General features: G+C 56.6%; 1 protein-coding gene and 1 non-coding gene across 2 annotated transcripts in view; both read left to right on the plus strand.

The window, feature by feature from the left end:
* Positions 1–4,551, plus strand: part of SLC6A7 (solute carrier family 6 member 7) — a 20,431-nt gene extending 15,880 nt beyond the window's left edge. The window contains exon 14 of the mRNA XM_029219160.1: positions 2,757–4,551. Coding sequence (XP_029074993.1) covers positions 2,757–2,966 — 210 coding nt within the window. The 3' untranslated portion in view covers positions 2,967–4,551. The remainder of the gene's footprint in view (positions 1–2,756) is intronic.
* On the plus strand, positions 770–932 carry LOC114893499. The gene has a single exon (XR_003792918.1). It is a non-coding gene; the product is annotated as a U1 spliceosomal RNA (small nuclear RNA).
* Positions 4,552–12,205: the final 7,654 nt, after the last annotated feature.

Consider the following 12,205-nt stretch of genomic DNA (forward strand, 5'->3'; position numbering starts at 1 on the left):
ATCAGAGGAGCCACTAGTACTGCTTCATGAGAGCTAATTGTTAAATATTCAGGAATACGCTGACCCAGTTGTTAAACCATTGAGAGCCTGAAATTGACAAGTGTGGGGATAATTACCACAGTGAGACTGGCTACAAATCAGGGCTCCTGTGCCCCTCCACCCCTCCCCAGCCTGCTAACCAGCTCACTACTGCCCACCCCCCTACCTCATATACCTCCACTGCTCCTTGGCTGTCCCTTGCCCCATCTTCCAGCTTCTGGAGGGAGGCTCAGAGCCCTTCCCTGGCAGAAGTGGGCTGTGGTCACACTGCGCAGATCACAGGGGAGTCCTGGAGTCCAGCCACTGCTCTGCCTCCAACTGCTGTATGACTTTGAGGCAAACCCCTTTCCTTTTCTGAACCTCAGGAGCCCCACCTGTGCTGCTAAAGGAAAATTGTCTCCTTGTTGAGAGCCAGGGTGTCTGCGAAGGGAAGGAGGAGGGCTCCAGCTCCCAGGAAGCTCATGGTTCCCAAGCCTTGCTTTGCCTCCCTCCTGTCCTGCTGCCACCGCTGCCCACAGCCAGGCGGAGGGGACAGGTTGTTGGGGGATCGGAGAGCCCCACAGAGAAGTCATTGCCCCACTCAGGGGTGCCACCTTCAGAGACCAAGCTTCCCAGCACTGACCCACTAGGATCGGAATCCAGGGTCTGCCACTTGCCAGCTTTGTGACCCTAAGCAAGTGAACGCACCTCTCTGAACCTTGCTTTCTCAGTCCTTAAAATTAGGACAGTGATCCTTACCTGTCAGGGGAGATACCGTGATCACAAAGGTGGTTCTGCAGCGCACGGCTCATCCATTGCACTCCGGATGTGCTGATCCCTGCGATTTCCCCAAACGTGGGAAACTCTACTGCAGAATTTGTAGCAGTGGGGGACTGCGTTCGCACTTTCCCCTAAAAAAAAAAAAAAAAAATGAGTATAGTGATAACTGCCCATACGGTTGCTGTGAGAAGAAAAAAAGCTCATCAATGAAGTCAGTACTGTGACAGGCAGAAAAGCAGGGTACTTTTCAAGTTCAGGATGGGGTCAAGACTGCCTGGGTTCAAATGCCACACCACCGCTTCCCACCGGTGTGACCTTGGCCAACTTAACTAATATCTCTGAACCGTACTTTCAGACAGTATCTGTGTGTGGGGGGTGGAGGTAATAATAATACTCCTCTCATAGGGATAGTGTAAGGATTAAATAAGCCCATACTCAGCACAGAGCTGGGACCCGGTGAGTGCTCAGTTCTAAGCTGGGAGGTTCTCACCTCAAAATCAGGGGTGATTTTGCCCTCAGGGGACCCTTGGCAACGTCTGGAGACATTTTTGATTGTCCTGAGAGGGTGGGATTGGAGGGGGAATGCTACTGGCATCTCGAGGTCAGGGATCCTGCTACACAGGGTTCAATGTGCAGAACACCTCCTAGGCCACAATGTCAGCGGTGCTCTCAGGTGGAGAAGCCTTGGTCTAGGCACTAGTGTGCAGCTGGAAACAAATCTAAGTCCTTAAACTCAGGGAGTTTGTATTTTAATGCGGGAGACGGACAATAAACAAACAAACACATGAAGGCAGTGGTAAGTGCAATACTTAAAAACAAAACAAAACCTAACAAAACCAGAGTACAGGAATAGAGAGTGATGGAGGACGGTGTTCTGGCCAGGGTGACCAGGGGAGACCTCTCTGAGGAGGTGACAGAGACCTGACGAAATCGCCAAGGTGATTGGTTTAGATGTCTAAGGGGAGAGCATTCCAGGCAGAAGGACAGTCAGTGCAAAGGCCCTGAGGCAGGAGGGGCCGGCACATTTGAGGTCAGCGAGACTGGATCAGAGGAGGTGGAGAGAGAGTGGCGGGAACCAAGATCACGAAGGTAGACAGGGGTCAGGACGTGGCGGCCATGAGAGCACTTTGGATTTCATTCCAAGTGAGATGACAAGCCTTTGGCAGGTTCCTGAGTGGTGCGGTAACATTACTGTCAATGCATTTTAATGGGCATCACTGTGCTTTGAGTATAGAGCTGTGCTAGGCCCCACGCTAAGGGCATGGCACACATTATCTCCCTTGGAATCTACACCCAGTAGGCTCCGCTTAATGTTGGTTGTCTCCCTTCATTGAAGAGTCTGGGGCTCTTCTCCCTGGCAGGGCAGGCAGAGGGCTTTGGGAATTTGGTCTGAGGAAGACAGAACCCTAGAATGTCCAGGCTTAGTCATCACCTTAGCTCCCTCCTTCCATGGAAACTGGAGCTTGGAGAGGGAAAGGTCAGACATCTGAGTCAGACTGACCATGGCCACTCTGTCTCCATCTTCCCAGTGCATGGCTCTCTCCCCAAAGCTCCCAGCTCTTCAGGACTCAGCATTTAGGGGAGGGACCCAGAGTGGACTCCTGGACTGCCTGCCATGTAACCATAACAACAGCCACCATTTACTGGGCCTTACTCTGTTCCCAGCACCCTGCTCAGCAGTGCCTTCCTAACCACCCTTTGAAGGCATCATGATTCCCAAGCTACAGATGCTGGAAGCAGAGCTTAAATTCCATGCCCAAAGGCCACCCAACTTGTGAGTGGCAGGGCAGAATTCTCCCCAGGCATGTGACTCACTCCCTTGGGGAAGTGACAGTGCCCCCGCCCTTTCCCCGGGTTGTTGCACAGACTAATCCAGGTGACGCGGTAAGTGTTTTGCCGGTGACCCTGGAAGCAGTCCCTGAGCCCTGGTTCTCAGCCCTGTGGTTGCTCTGCTGCAGCGGCTCCAGCAGGCCAGCCGGCCAGCCCTAGATTGGGGCCCGTCACTGGAGGAGAACCGGACAGGCATGTACGTGGCCACGCTGGCCGGGAGCCAGTCCCCCAAGCCACTGATGGTGCACATGCGCAAGTACGGGGGCATCACCAGCTTCGAGAACACAGCCATCGAGGTGGACCGAGAGATGGCAGAGGAGGAAGAATCCATGATGTGAGATGGGAAGCAGGCAGACAGGAGGCCCTGCCGGCCCCCAAGGGTTGCCACGCACCCTCTGAGGTTCTGAGAGGCCTGAGGCTGCGGGAGGTTGCCATGGTGATGCCGGTCCCCACAGCAAGTCCCTTTTTGTGGCCTCTGCCTCTCCTAAAACCTCTGTCTACTCCCAACACACACGCACACGCACACACTCAAAGCTGAAAATGAGCCAGCTCAGCCCTTACTTCACAGATGGACAGACTGAGGCCCAAGGTCACACGACAGAAGGGACTGGACCCCAGGCCTCCTGACCGGCCAGCTCCCTTTCTCATGTGGCAGCTGGCACCACCCTCTCATCTCTGTTCAGGGCCCAGTCCCTTCTCTTCTCTTGGGGAGCCTGCCCCATACACTTCAACGAATCAGAATCTTGAGCTGGGCAAGGACACTCAGGTTGTCTCGAGGCCCATGAGGCCCCGGGCATCAAGGGTTATCAAGTCAAGTGGGAGAAAGATCCCTGTGGGTTCACGTGTGCAGGCCATGTTTCCTGAAGGAGGTGGGACCTGAGGGCCCTGGAGGATGGGCAAGTTTGGAGAGAGAGAGAGGAAGAGGACGGCAGGGTGGGGAGGGCCTCTGGCCAAGGCACTGATCCAGCCAAGGTGTGGGGGTCAGAATATAGCCCCCTTCTCCTCCCCTGGGGCCAGGAGGTGGCCTGGGGAGAGACCAAGGGTGAGTGAGCGAGGAGAGCAGGAGAGTGGTGGGAGAAGCAGGTGTTACCAGGTTACAACGGGATTCAAGTGGGAATGCAGATTTTTGGAGAGGGTGAGCCAGGGATGTGGGCGGGCAGGGGATTTGCAGGATCATGTGCATTAGATAGGATATCCTTCTGGCTCAGTGTGCAAGGTGGAATAGAGGGGATAGGGTAGAGGTGGGAAGCCTGCAGAGGACAGACCAGAGGGGCTAGTGCCTGAGCTTGGGTATTAGGAGGGTGGAGGGAGGGAAAGAAGGAGGACCCCAGAGCTTCCCTCTCTGGACCCCATGCCCTCTAGTGTGGGGAGCCCTGGGCATGATTAGAACCGGGGAAGGGAGGGAGGTGCCTGACCTGCACTGTGGAGGTGGGAACGAGGGGTCATAGTCAGGACCCAGGGCCCCTCTCTTCCCTTCTCCCTTGTCCTGGCGGCCCTCACTGTTTCCTCTAGCTCCAGGCACTGCTGGCCTTGGCTGTGGACGAACAGGCCACTAAGAGCCTCGGGAGGTGGTCCACACATATGGCTGTCTGGTCCCAGTGCTGCCAACTCTGCTTCAGCACGTGGGTCCCTGGGCATGGACACCCGAGTGGAGGCAGAGAGCAGAGGGCGGGCGACAATCAGGCCTGTAGCCAGAGACCTTGGCATCTTCAATCCCCAGGCTTGGGAGGGGCTGCCCTGGGGTCCCTCCTTCCCTGAGAGATGAGGGTGGGGTGGGAAAACGCCTGATCAGGTCCCTTGCACATGGCATCCTCCAGTGGGGCAGGGTGGCCTGGTGCAGCTGTGCCAACCCCTGTGCCCTCTCTGCTGGTGTTTCCCCAACCCATCTGTGTTCTGTTAATAAACACCAATGAAGTCATCTTCCTTACCCTGTCTCCTTACTGCTGAGAGCCACGAGGTGGGAAGCACAGAACTTTCTGGTTCCCATCAGACAGATAAGGGAACTGAGGCTCAGCTGCCTCCTTTCCTGGCCCACCTGGCTTCTGACCCTAGCTTTGCCATTTCTCCGTGGCAGTGGTCGGTGGGTGGGGCTTAGGAAGGATGATGAAAATGAGGAAGGCCCTTAAAGACCACCTAGTCTCCCATTATACATACGGATAAACCGAGGCCCACCGAGGGGAAGAGACCTGCTTAAGGTTACCCAGCAGAGACAGGCAGAGCTGGGGGCAAACCAGGGCCTGTCAGCCATCTCCTTTCCCTGGCCAGCTGCCCTCCTTCCCTCCCCAGCTCTTTCCCAGCCTTACCTGCAGTTGCAGCTGGAGCTCCAAGAGTAGAATTGGGAGGAGCCACGACTTTCCCAGGCCGGAAGAATTTCCTGGTTCTACCCACCCCCACCTGGCAGGACCTTGCCAATATAAAAGGGCCCCAGTGCCTTTCAAATGCGATGCCCAGGTGTTTGCAAAGGCTTTGAATGCGCGTGGAGAGGAAGGGCTGCTGCATATTTCGGATATTAATAAATTTCCCCTAACAAAGGGCCAGGGCCCCCTCCTGCCCCCTCTTTGTTTGGGGCTCTAGGTGGGGGAAGAGAGATGGGTTTGCTAATTTGCAGAGGACGCAGGAATGGCCTTCACAGTTCACAATGCTTCTTTCCACACCCTGGGGGCGGGCTCCAGCCTTGCTCACAAAGCCCCTGGCGCCCGGCCCTCTCAGCACCCCCACAGCCACCTCTGGCCCGGAAGGAGGCGCTCTCCGGGCTTGCTTTAGGACTGAGCCTGAGCTCTAGGATTGAGCGTGGCTTGTGAGTACTCCTCACCCAACCCCTTGGCTGTAGCCCTGCATCTTGGAAGTCAGGAGTGGAGGATCCTAGGAGTCTAGGCTCTTCTTTTCCCAGATTCCCGAGTCTGCAGTTGGAGGATTCTAGGCATCTACGGACTCCACTAGCCTCAGCTCCTCCAGCCTCACCTCCCTTGCCCTGCTTTCCTCCTGCCTGCGCTCTTCCTGGTCACCGCCCTGCCGCTGCGGTTCCTGGACTGTCCTCCCTGGCCCAGTCTTCCAGTCTGTCCTGCTTTTCCCATTTCCGCTGCTCCGACAGCCTTTCCAGCTGCCCCAGGCTTCTGCTTCCTCTGCTGCCCATGTCATCTCCCTACTGCTCCCGTCCTGATCTCCATATTGACTTCAGATCTCCCTGCCTCATACCAGATGCCAGCCAGGCCCCGATTGTAGTGGGAGCTGACTAAGGACCAGGGACCCACAGCTGGAGGCATCCCTGACAGCATAGTGCGCATCAGACAGGAGACATCAGCCCTGTCTGGAGTAGAAGCCCAGCCTGGAATCCTAGAATGTCCCAGCAGGTGCCAAACCCAAGTGCCTACAGGGCCAGGCAGGGAACCCCGGCGAGCAAAGCTGTGGGTGTAAGTGGGAGAGTAAGTGGCATCTGACCCTTAGTGACTATTGGAGAGACAAGAGGGCCTGGTGGGGACTGTGATGAACTGGAGAAGAAGGTATGATGCCTCTCTTAAGGGGGAGCTACCTCCGAAGTGTGGGCCCAGGTCTCCAGATATCCTGGCTTTTTAAGAGAAGAGGGAAATCTGGATTTTCACGAGACATTTCCCATTTTTAAATGTGGGAAGCTGATTCAGAACGTGTAAAAGAGCATGGCTCAGTTAGGGCCTCCTGTCAGCCTCTCAGTGCACGCCGACAGCTCAGCAGAATTAGGGGCTTAGCAGTCGGAGAGGCAGGGCTTGCCTGGGGATCCACGGTGAGAGTGGCCTAGAGCTGAAGCCAGGCCCAGGGCTCCCCACCCCTGCTCAGTGCTCTGCTTCCTGTCTTCGCTAATCTCTGTGTCCATGGACCCCTGACCCTGGGAGGCTGATGGGGGGCCCCGGGAGGCAGTGGATGTGCCTGGCTGGGGTGTGGTGGAGGGGTGACCTGGGGCCCTCCATTCCTGTTCTGGGAGTCATCAGAGACCGAGAGGCACCGAGATGGGGCCGTGGACCATCTGCCGTGACTTCCAGCCTATGATCTGTGAGAGCAAATGGGGGTGGGGGTGGGGCAGAGGAGAGAGAGGCCACACCATTAGGGCAGCCATATTCCCAAGGTCAAGTTAGGGTCAACAGATAACACCGGGGGGTCTGCTGGTTATCTTGCTGTTTGGTCCTCAGTAGGCCCTGCCCCCTCCACCACCCCCGCCAAGTTCATCTCTGCATGGTTCCCTGAATAGGCCCAGGTTCCCTGACCCAGTGCCTTCTCCATCTACCCATTGGAATCCTGTCCATCCTTTCAGGTCCCACCTCCTGGGGTCTTCAGGGGAGCCGGCTCAGCCCTACATCTGGTGAGCCCTGTCAGCCCAGCCCTGCCCAGAGCACTCACGGTGTTCTGAGACAGCCCATTTAATTTCCGTGCAGTTAAGACCCTTACATCACGCTCTTTGGACCCCAGAGTACTTGGGGCAGCAGTAGGGCACCATGGGGGGGCGGGTTGCTACTCAGCCACACAGACCTGGGGTTGTTCCCTGCTCTGCCCCTCCTGGCTGTGTGGCCTTGGGGACCCACAGTGCCAGTTCACAGCTCTGCACAATGGATGCAGCATCAATCTAAAAGCAGTTTCTTGGTGGCTCTGGGGACAGCGAGCGAAGAGTTAAGACAGTCCCAGCCCCTCTGAATTCCACGTGACCCGGGTTGCAGAGCCTCCGGGTCTGCGGTGGACACTGTTCTCCAGACTCATTTTTTTGCTAATGGCTCATGGAAAGTTTGGCTCCTTGAGCTCCAGACCACTCCCTCTGGGGCCTGAGGCCTCGCTGACGCTGGTCTTGCCCTGGAAGGGCATCCAGAGCCGCCTCCCACCCGCAGAGCCTTGGTCAGCACCCCTACAGCACGTCTGCCTGACTTCCTGCTGCCTGACCTTCTCCCCCAGGACTGAGCAGCAGCCCGCCCCCTCTGGCCACATGGAGGCCTCCTCCCGGCGCCCCCATCCAGGATCACTTTTCATTTGGGGGAAAAAAGTCTTTTCCCACTAAAGCCCACAGCATCTGTGAGCTGTATCCCTTCGAGTATTGGAGTGGGTAGCAGCCCAGGAGGACTTGGACATCCGCTGGTCAGAGCCCAATCTCGACCCCATTGCTCACTGGCTGTGTGACCAGCTGAATCTACTGCCCTTCTCTGAACCCAGGTGTCCTCAGATGTCAAATGGGGAGAATAACTTTCCCCTGGCAAGGGATTAAATGAGGTAATATAGCTGCTTGATGCCTATTAAAAAAAAAAAAAAAGATCAGAATGCTTAACCTAAAACGTGGCATGTAGAAATTCTCTCCAGGTGTCATGGTTCTCAAGAGCCTGCTCTCCCTTGCACAAATAAAGAAACAGGCCTAGCTCGCTCCTCCAACCAACGAACCCGGGGGAAGGAGGGCGGGGGTGGTGTGCTTGGAGCCAGAGACAGGCCAGGACGGAGCCCATGGCTTGCACCTTCCAGCTCCATGGCAAGTGCTTTGGAGGCTAGACCGGCGTCCCCATCAGTAAGATGAATGGGTTGGACAGGAACCGTGTTGTGCCCCACAGAGGTGGCTGGAGGGAGAGCTGTGGGCAGAGGGGAGCTCTGTGCCCCTGCCTGCCCAATTCAGGCTTTTGCCAGTGACCATGCCGTGGAGAGCTACAGGGGGAGCACCACCTCTCTGGAGCCAGATTCAGGGCTTGTCCCCTCTTGCAGGATGGAGTTATGAGTAGGAGCCCTGATGGTTTCTGCAGTGAGCTTAGGATATCCTGCCAAACCAGTCAGCGGTGGAGGATGTGGTGTGGGGCTGGGGGGAGTGGGACAGGAATAAAATCCTCCGGGCCGAAAGCCTTGCTTTGACCTTGATTCTGCTGAGCCAGGTTCAGGGTCTCAGAGAGTTTGGGGGCTTGGGGTGACGGGAGTCAGAGCCAGGGGAGGGGCCGATGGTCAATATTGATCTAGCTGAGTCAGGGGAGCAGGATGGGGAAGCGGGAAGGCTGGGGTGGGGCCTGCCGATAACTGGATCTTCCAGCTGCCAGTGTGACTGTGGGAACCGGGGAAGGGGGTGCTCAACACAGAATTCCCAAACTGGGTCCTTGCTAAGAGTACAGCCGCCTGGAGCCCTGCCCAGTCCAGCATTTCCTAATCCCTGCGGGTGGAGCCTGAAGTATCTGTATTTTTAGCAAACTTCCCGGGTGATTCTGAGCAGGCAGCCGAGTCCCCATATATATTTGGGGCCCACGGGTTCACCCCTGTTGCTGTAATCATGAGGAAACTGAGGTCCAGAGAGGGAAAGTAACACACCCAAGGCCACACCGGGAGAGAATGATGATGATCCCCCCCTTTTTCTTGTGGGACGAGATAGTCCACTTCTAGATAACTCCATTCACCATCTGCTGTGGCCCAAGGCCCTGGAAGGGATGGCCGCCCAGAGGGAAGTGGCCTCTGAGACCTTTGCGGACCCAGGTGGAGAAGGGAGGGTGGGGCTCATCCCAGGAGGAAGGACAAGGAGGGGGGCCATTTCCACAGGACTGGACCTGCCCCACCTTGCCCTCTGCAAACACTCCCAGCACCTGCTGGGGGACGTTCCCTAAAAGGTATACTATGGCCCTGGTCTGGGAAAGGCCATTTCCATTGCTTGGGACCCACCCATGCCCTGGAAAGGCACACCTCCAGCACGGTAGGTTCGGGGCACTCTCGGCCTTCTGACACCTCTGGCCCCCTTCTCCCCGCTACCTGACCCACTGTTCTGGGCTCTCAGCCTGGCTCTTGCCTGCATTCTTCCGCCACATCTCAGTCTGCTGAGCACCCACTCAAATCCCCTCCAGAACCCCCAGTCACTGCCACGCCCCTCCTACTCTTTCTTCTAGAGCTCCCACAACCTTCACACCAGGGCCAGCCCTCATCCCAGCCCACCCTGAATGCCGGTTCTCACTTTCTGGGGTGGCATCAGGGATTCCTGGGGGCAGGAGACAAGCTAGCTCACCTCTGGGTCCCCCTCAGAGCCCAGCCCGTCTGCCGCATGCCCTAGCAGTTGTTCGGAGTGGTTCCTATTCCGAGTCTCACCTCCCTCCCTCCCTGGGCCATTTTGGGCAAGTACTGCCTTCACTTTCTGCACCACCGCGTCCCCTGGTTCGTGGAATGAAGAGAATAGTAGTGCCCAGCAGGGGGTGAACTGAGGGTTGTGAGCGCACATATAAAGGAGGTCAGGTGTGCACGCATTCCAGCAGCACACACTTGTCCGGGGTCTACCCCGGAGCGAGGATGATGATACCTGCTGCGTACATCCTGAGCGTGGACCAAGTGCTGAGCGCCTTCAAGGAGCACACGGTTATGTAGACACTTGCTCAGGCGACTTCAAACCAGCATGCTCTGGCGAGGTGGGTAGAGGAGGTCGCGGAGTTCATGGAGGGACCTAACACAGTGCATGCTGGGAAGGAGGCGGGGCCTTCCCGGAGAAGGTACCGCAGCTGTGTCCTGAAGGGAGCGGAGGCGTTGCTATGCACCGAGCAAGGAATAAGAGGGCAACCAGCCCTCTGCAGTGAGTTCTGGCGTAAATGGGCAGTGAACAGGTGGAGACTACAGGTGTAGACCACTAAGAGATGAGGCAGCAGGTGGAAGGGATAGGGGTCAAAGAGATGGGGTTCCTGAGAATCCCAGCCACTGTTTGCTGGCCATCCACAGATGGAGAAACACAGACCAGGGGCCTGGAGAGAACAGAGCTCTGCGTGTTTGAGTCCCGGCTCTCTGTCTTGCAAGAAGCCTTTTTGCCTCTGAGCCTCATTTTCTTCATCTTCAAAATAGGGCTGTTGTAACTGGGACAAGAGGTGTGAAAGCACTTTGTGAACTGTAAAGGATCATGCCTCTGTAGATAATAATAGTGCTTTAAGTGGAGCTGGTACTTTGCGAGCTAAAGGATACTTCCTGAGGTCTACTGGAAGCTCCCAGAGCTTCGCAGGCACACAGAACCCCGGACCTCCTGTAACCTGCTCCTAGGCTGCCACCTGCCGGCAAGTGCCTGCAATGGCAGCCCAAGCTCTCAAGCCCTTCCTGCTGCCCAAACGGGAGATCCAAGGCGCCTGAAGGCTCAGGTCCAAGCAGTCCTGGCGCTGCCGTGCCAGGCTCCAGGGCAAGAGTGCAAATGAAAGCCTTAGGTCCCCCTGCGGCCCGCTTCCTTGGGCTTTTCAGCCTTACTGCCAAAGTCCTCACGTGTGTGAGGGGCACATGCCCCATAGGCACGGCCCCCCCTGGCCGCCTCACAGGCCAGCAGGCAGGACAGACCCAGAAAGCAGCTGGCGTGGGAATTCTGGAGCCCAGACACCCGTAGCGTGGTCTGGAGAGGACCATCTGCTCCAAAAGTCACAACCCCCCAATCTTGTGGAATCAGGCCTCTTAGGTAGGGCGGGGCATGGCTGGGACTTCGGGTTTCGCACTGAAAATTCCATGTCAGCAAACGGGACGGTTGGTCACCCTCTCATGGCCTGAGGGGGCCAAAGCCTCTGCATCATCACCCTGGCCCAGCCTGAGCAGCTTGGGCTCAGGGACCCACACTAGCCTCTGACGCAGCAGTGGCCTCCCTTCTTCCAGTAAAGCCAGCCCGCCACCCCTCTCAGCAGCCCCAGCACAGGGGAAACTTTCCCCGACACTAGTTTCACAGATAGTTTGTGGGTAAAGAGACCCTTCCTCCCCCTCTGACATTCTCCAAACCCCTCTCCAGGGGCTCTGAGGCCTGGGGGCTTGCCTGTGAGGTTGGGCGGGAGGAAAGGGAATGGGTGGGGAGGGACTTCTTCTGGAACAACCTCCTCATTATACAAGGAAACCAAGGCCCAGAGGAGAAGAGCCTGGCCCCAGGCCCCCGACGGAGACTCTGCTGTTGGCCACTGGAGGCAACTCACGCCTACCCATTGCTCTTGTTAAGGGCACTCCACGTGCCTGAGAGGGAGCCAACCCCATCCCAGGCTCTAAGGCTGGGGCACGTGGTGCAGGCATAATCCCACAGTGATTGGCTCAGACTTAAGCACGTGACCACGTTAGTCCAATCAGAATGAAGACCTGGGCCTTCATTTTGCAAATGCCAAGAACTAGAACAGGAAACTGACGAACTCTCCCAGTGCCCTGCTTGACCAAGACAGAGAGACAGCCAGTGCACAGAAGTTTGTAGCTATTTATTGCACTGAAAACACCAAGAATAAAACAGACACCCCTTCTTCCCCCCAACCCCACAATAGCAGAAAGTTTGAGCAGTGGTCATTCAAGTTCACAGCCACATATTTTAAAAAAGGAAGAACGGAAACAAAACCCCAGACAAATAGTAACAAAGAAACCAGCACAGGGAGTCTGGCAAATACATCCCCAAAAGGGTCTCCCTTTGACGGGAGACAGGAGGCCAGGGGTCAGGATCAGCGCTTGCTGGGCGCACACCCGGGAGAATGCTTTCCCGTTAATGTGTTTGCATGCTGGAGCCTAGGACTTGTCTTAGGTTTGGAGTTTTTGCATCTGCAGGATGTTTGACTGTCTGGTGGGGTTGGGCTCTGGGCCGCGCTTTGTCTGCCAGTCTCCCCTGCCTGCTGCTTTGGGATCACACCGGTGCCCT

Source organism: Monodon monoceros, unplaced genomic scaffold (genome assembly GCF_005190385.1).
Source record: "Monodon monoceros isolate NGI ecotype Baffin Bay Population unplaced genomic scaffold, NGI_Narwhal_1 Super_Scaffold_12, whole genome shotgun sequence".
Taxonomy (NCBI): domain Eukaryota; kingdom Metazoa; phylum Chordata; class Mammalia; order Artiodactyla; family Monodontidae; genus Monodon; species Monodon monoceros.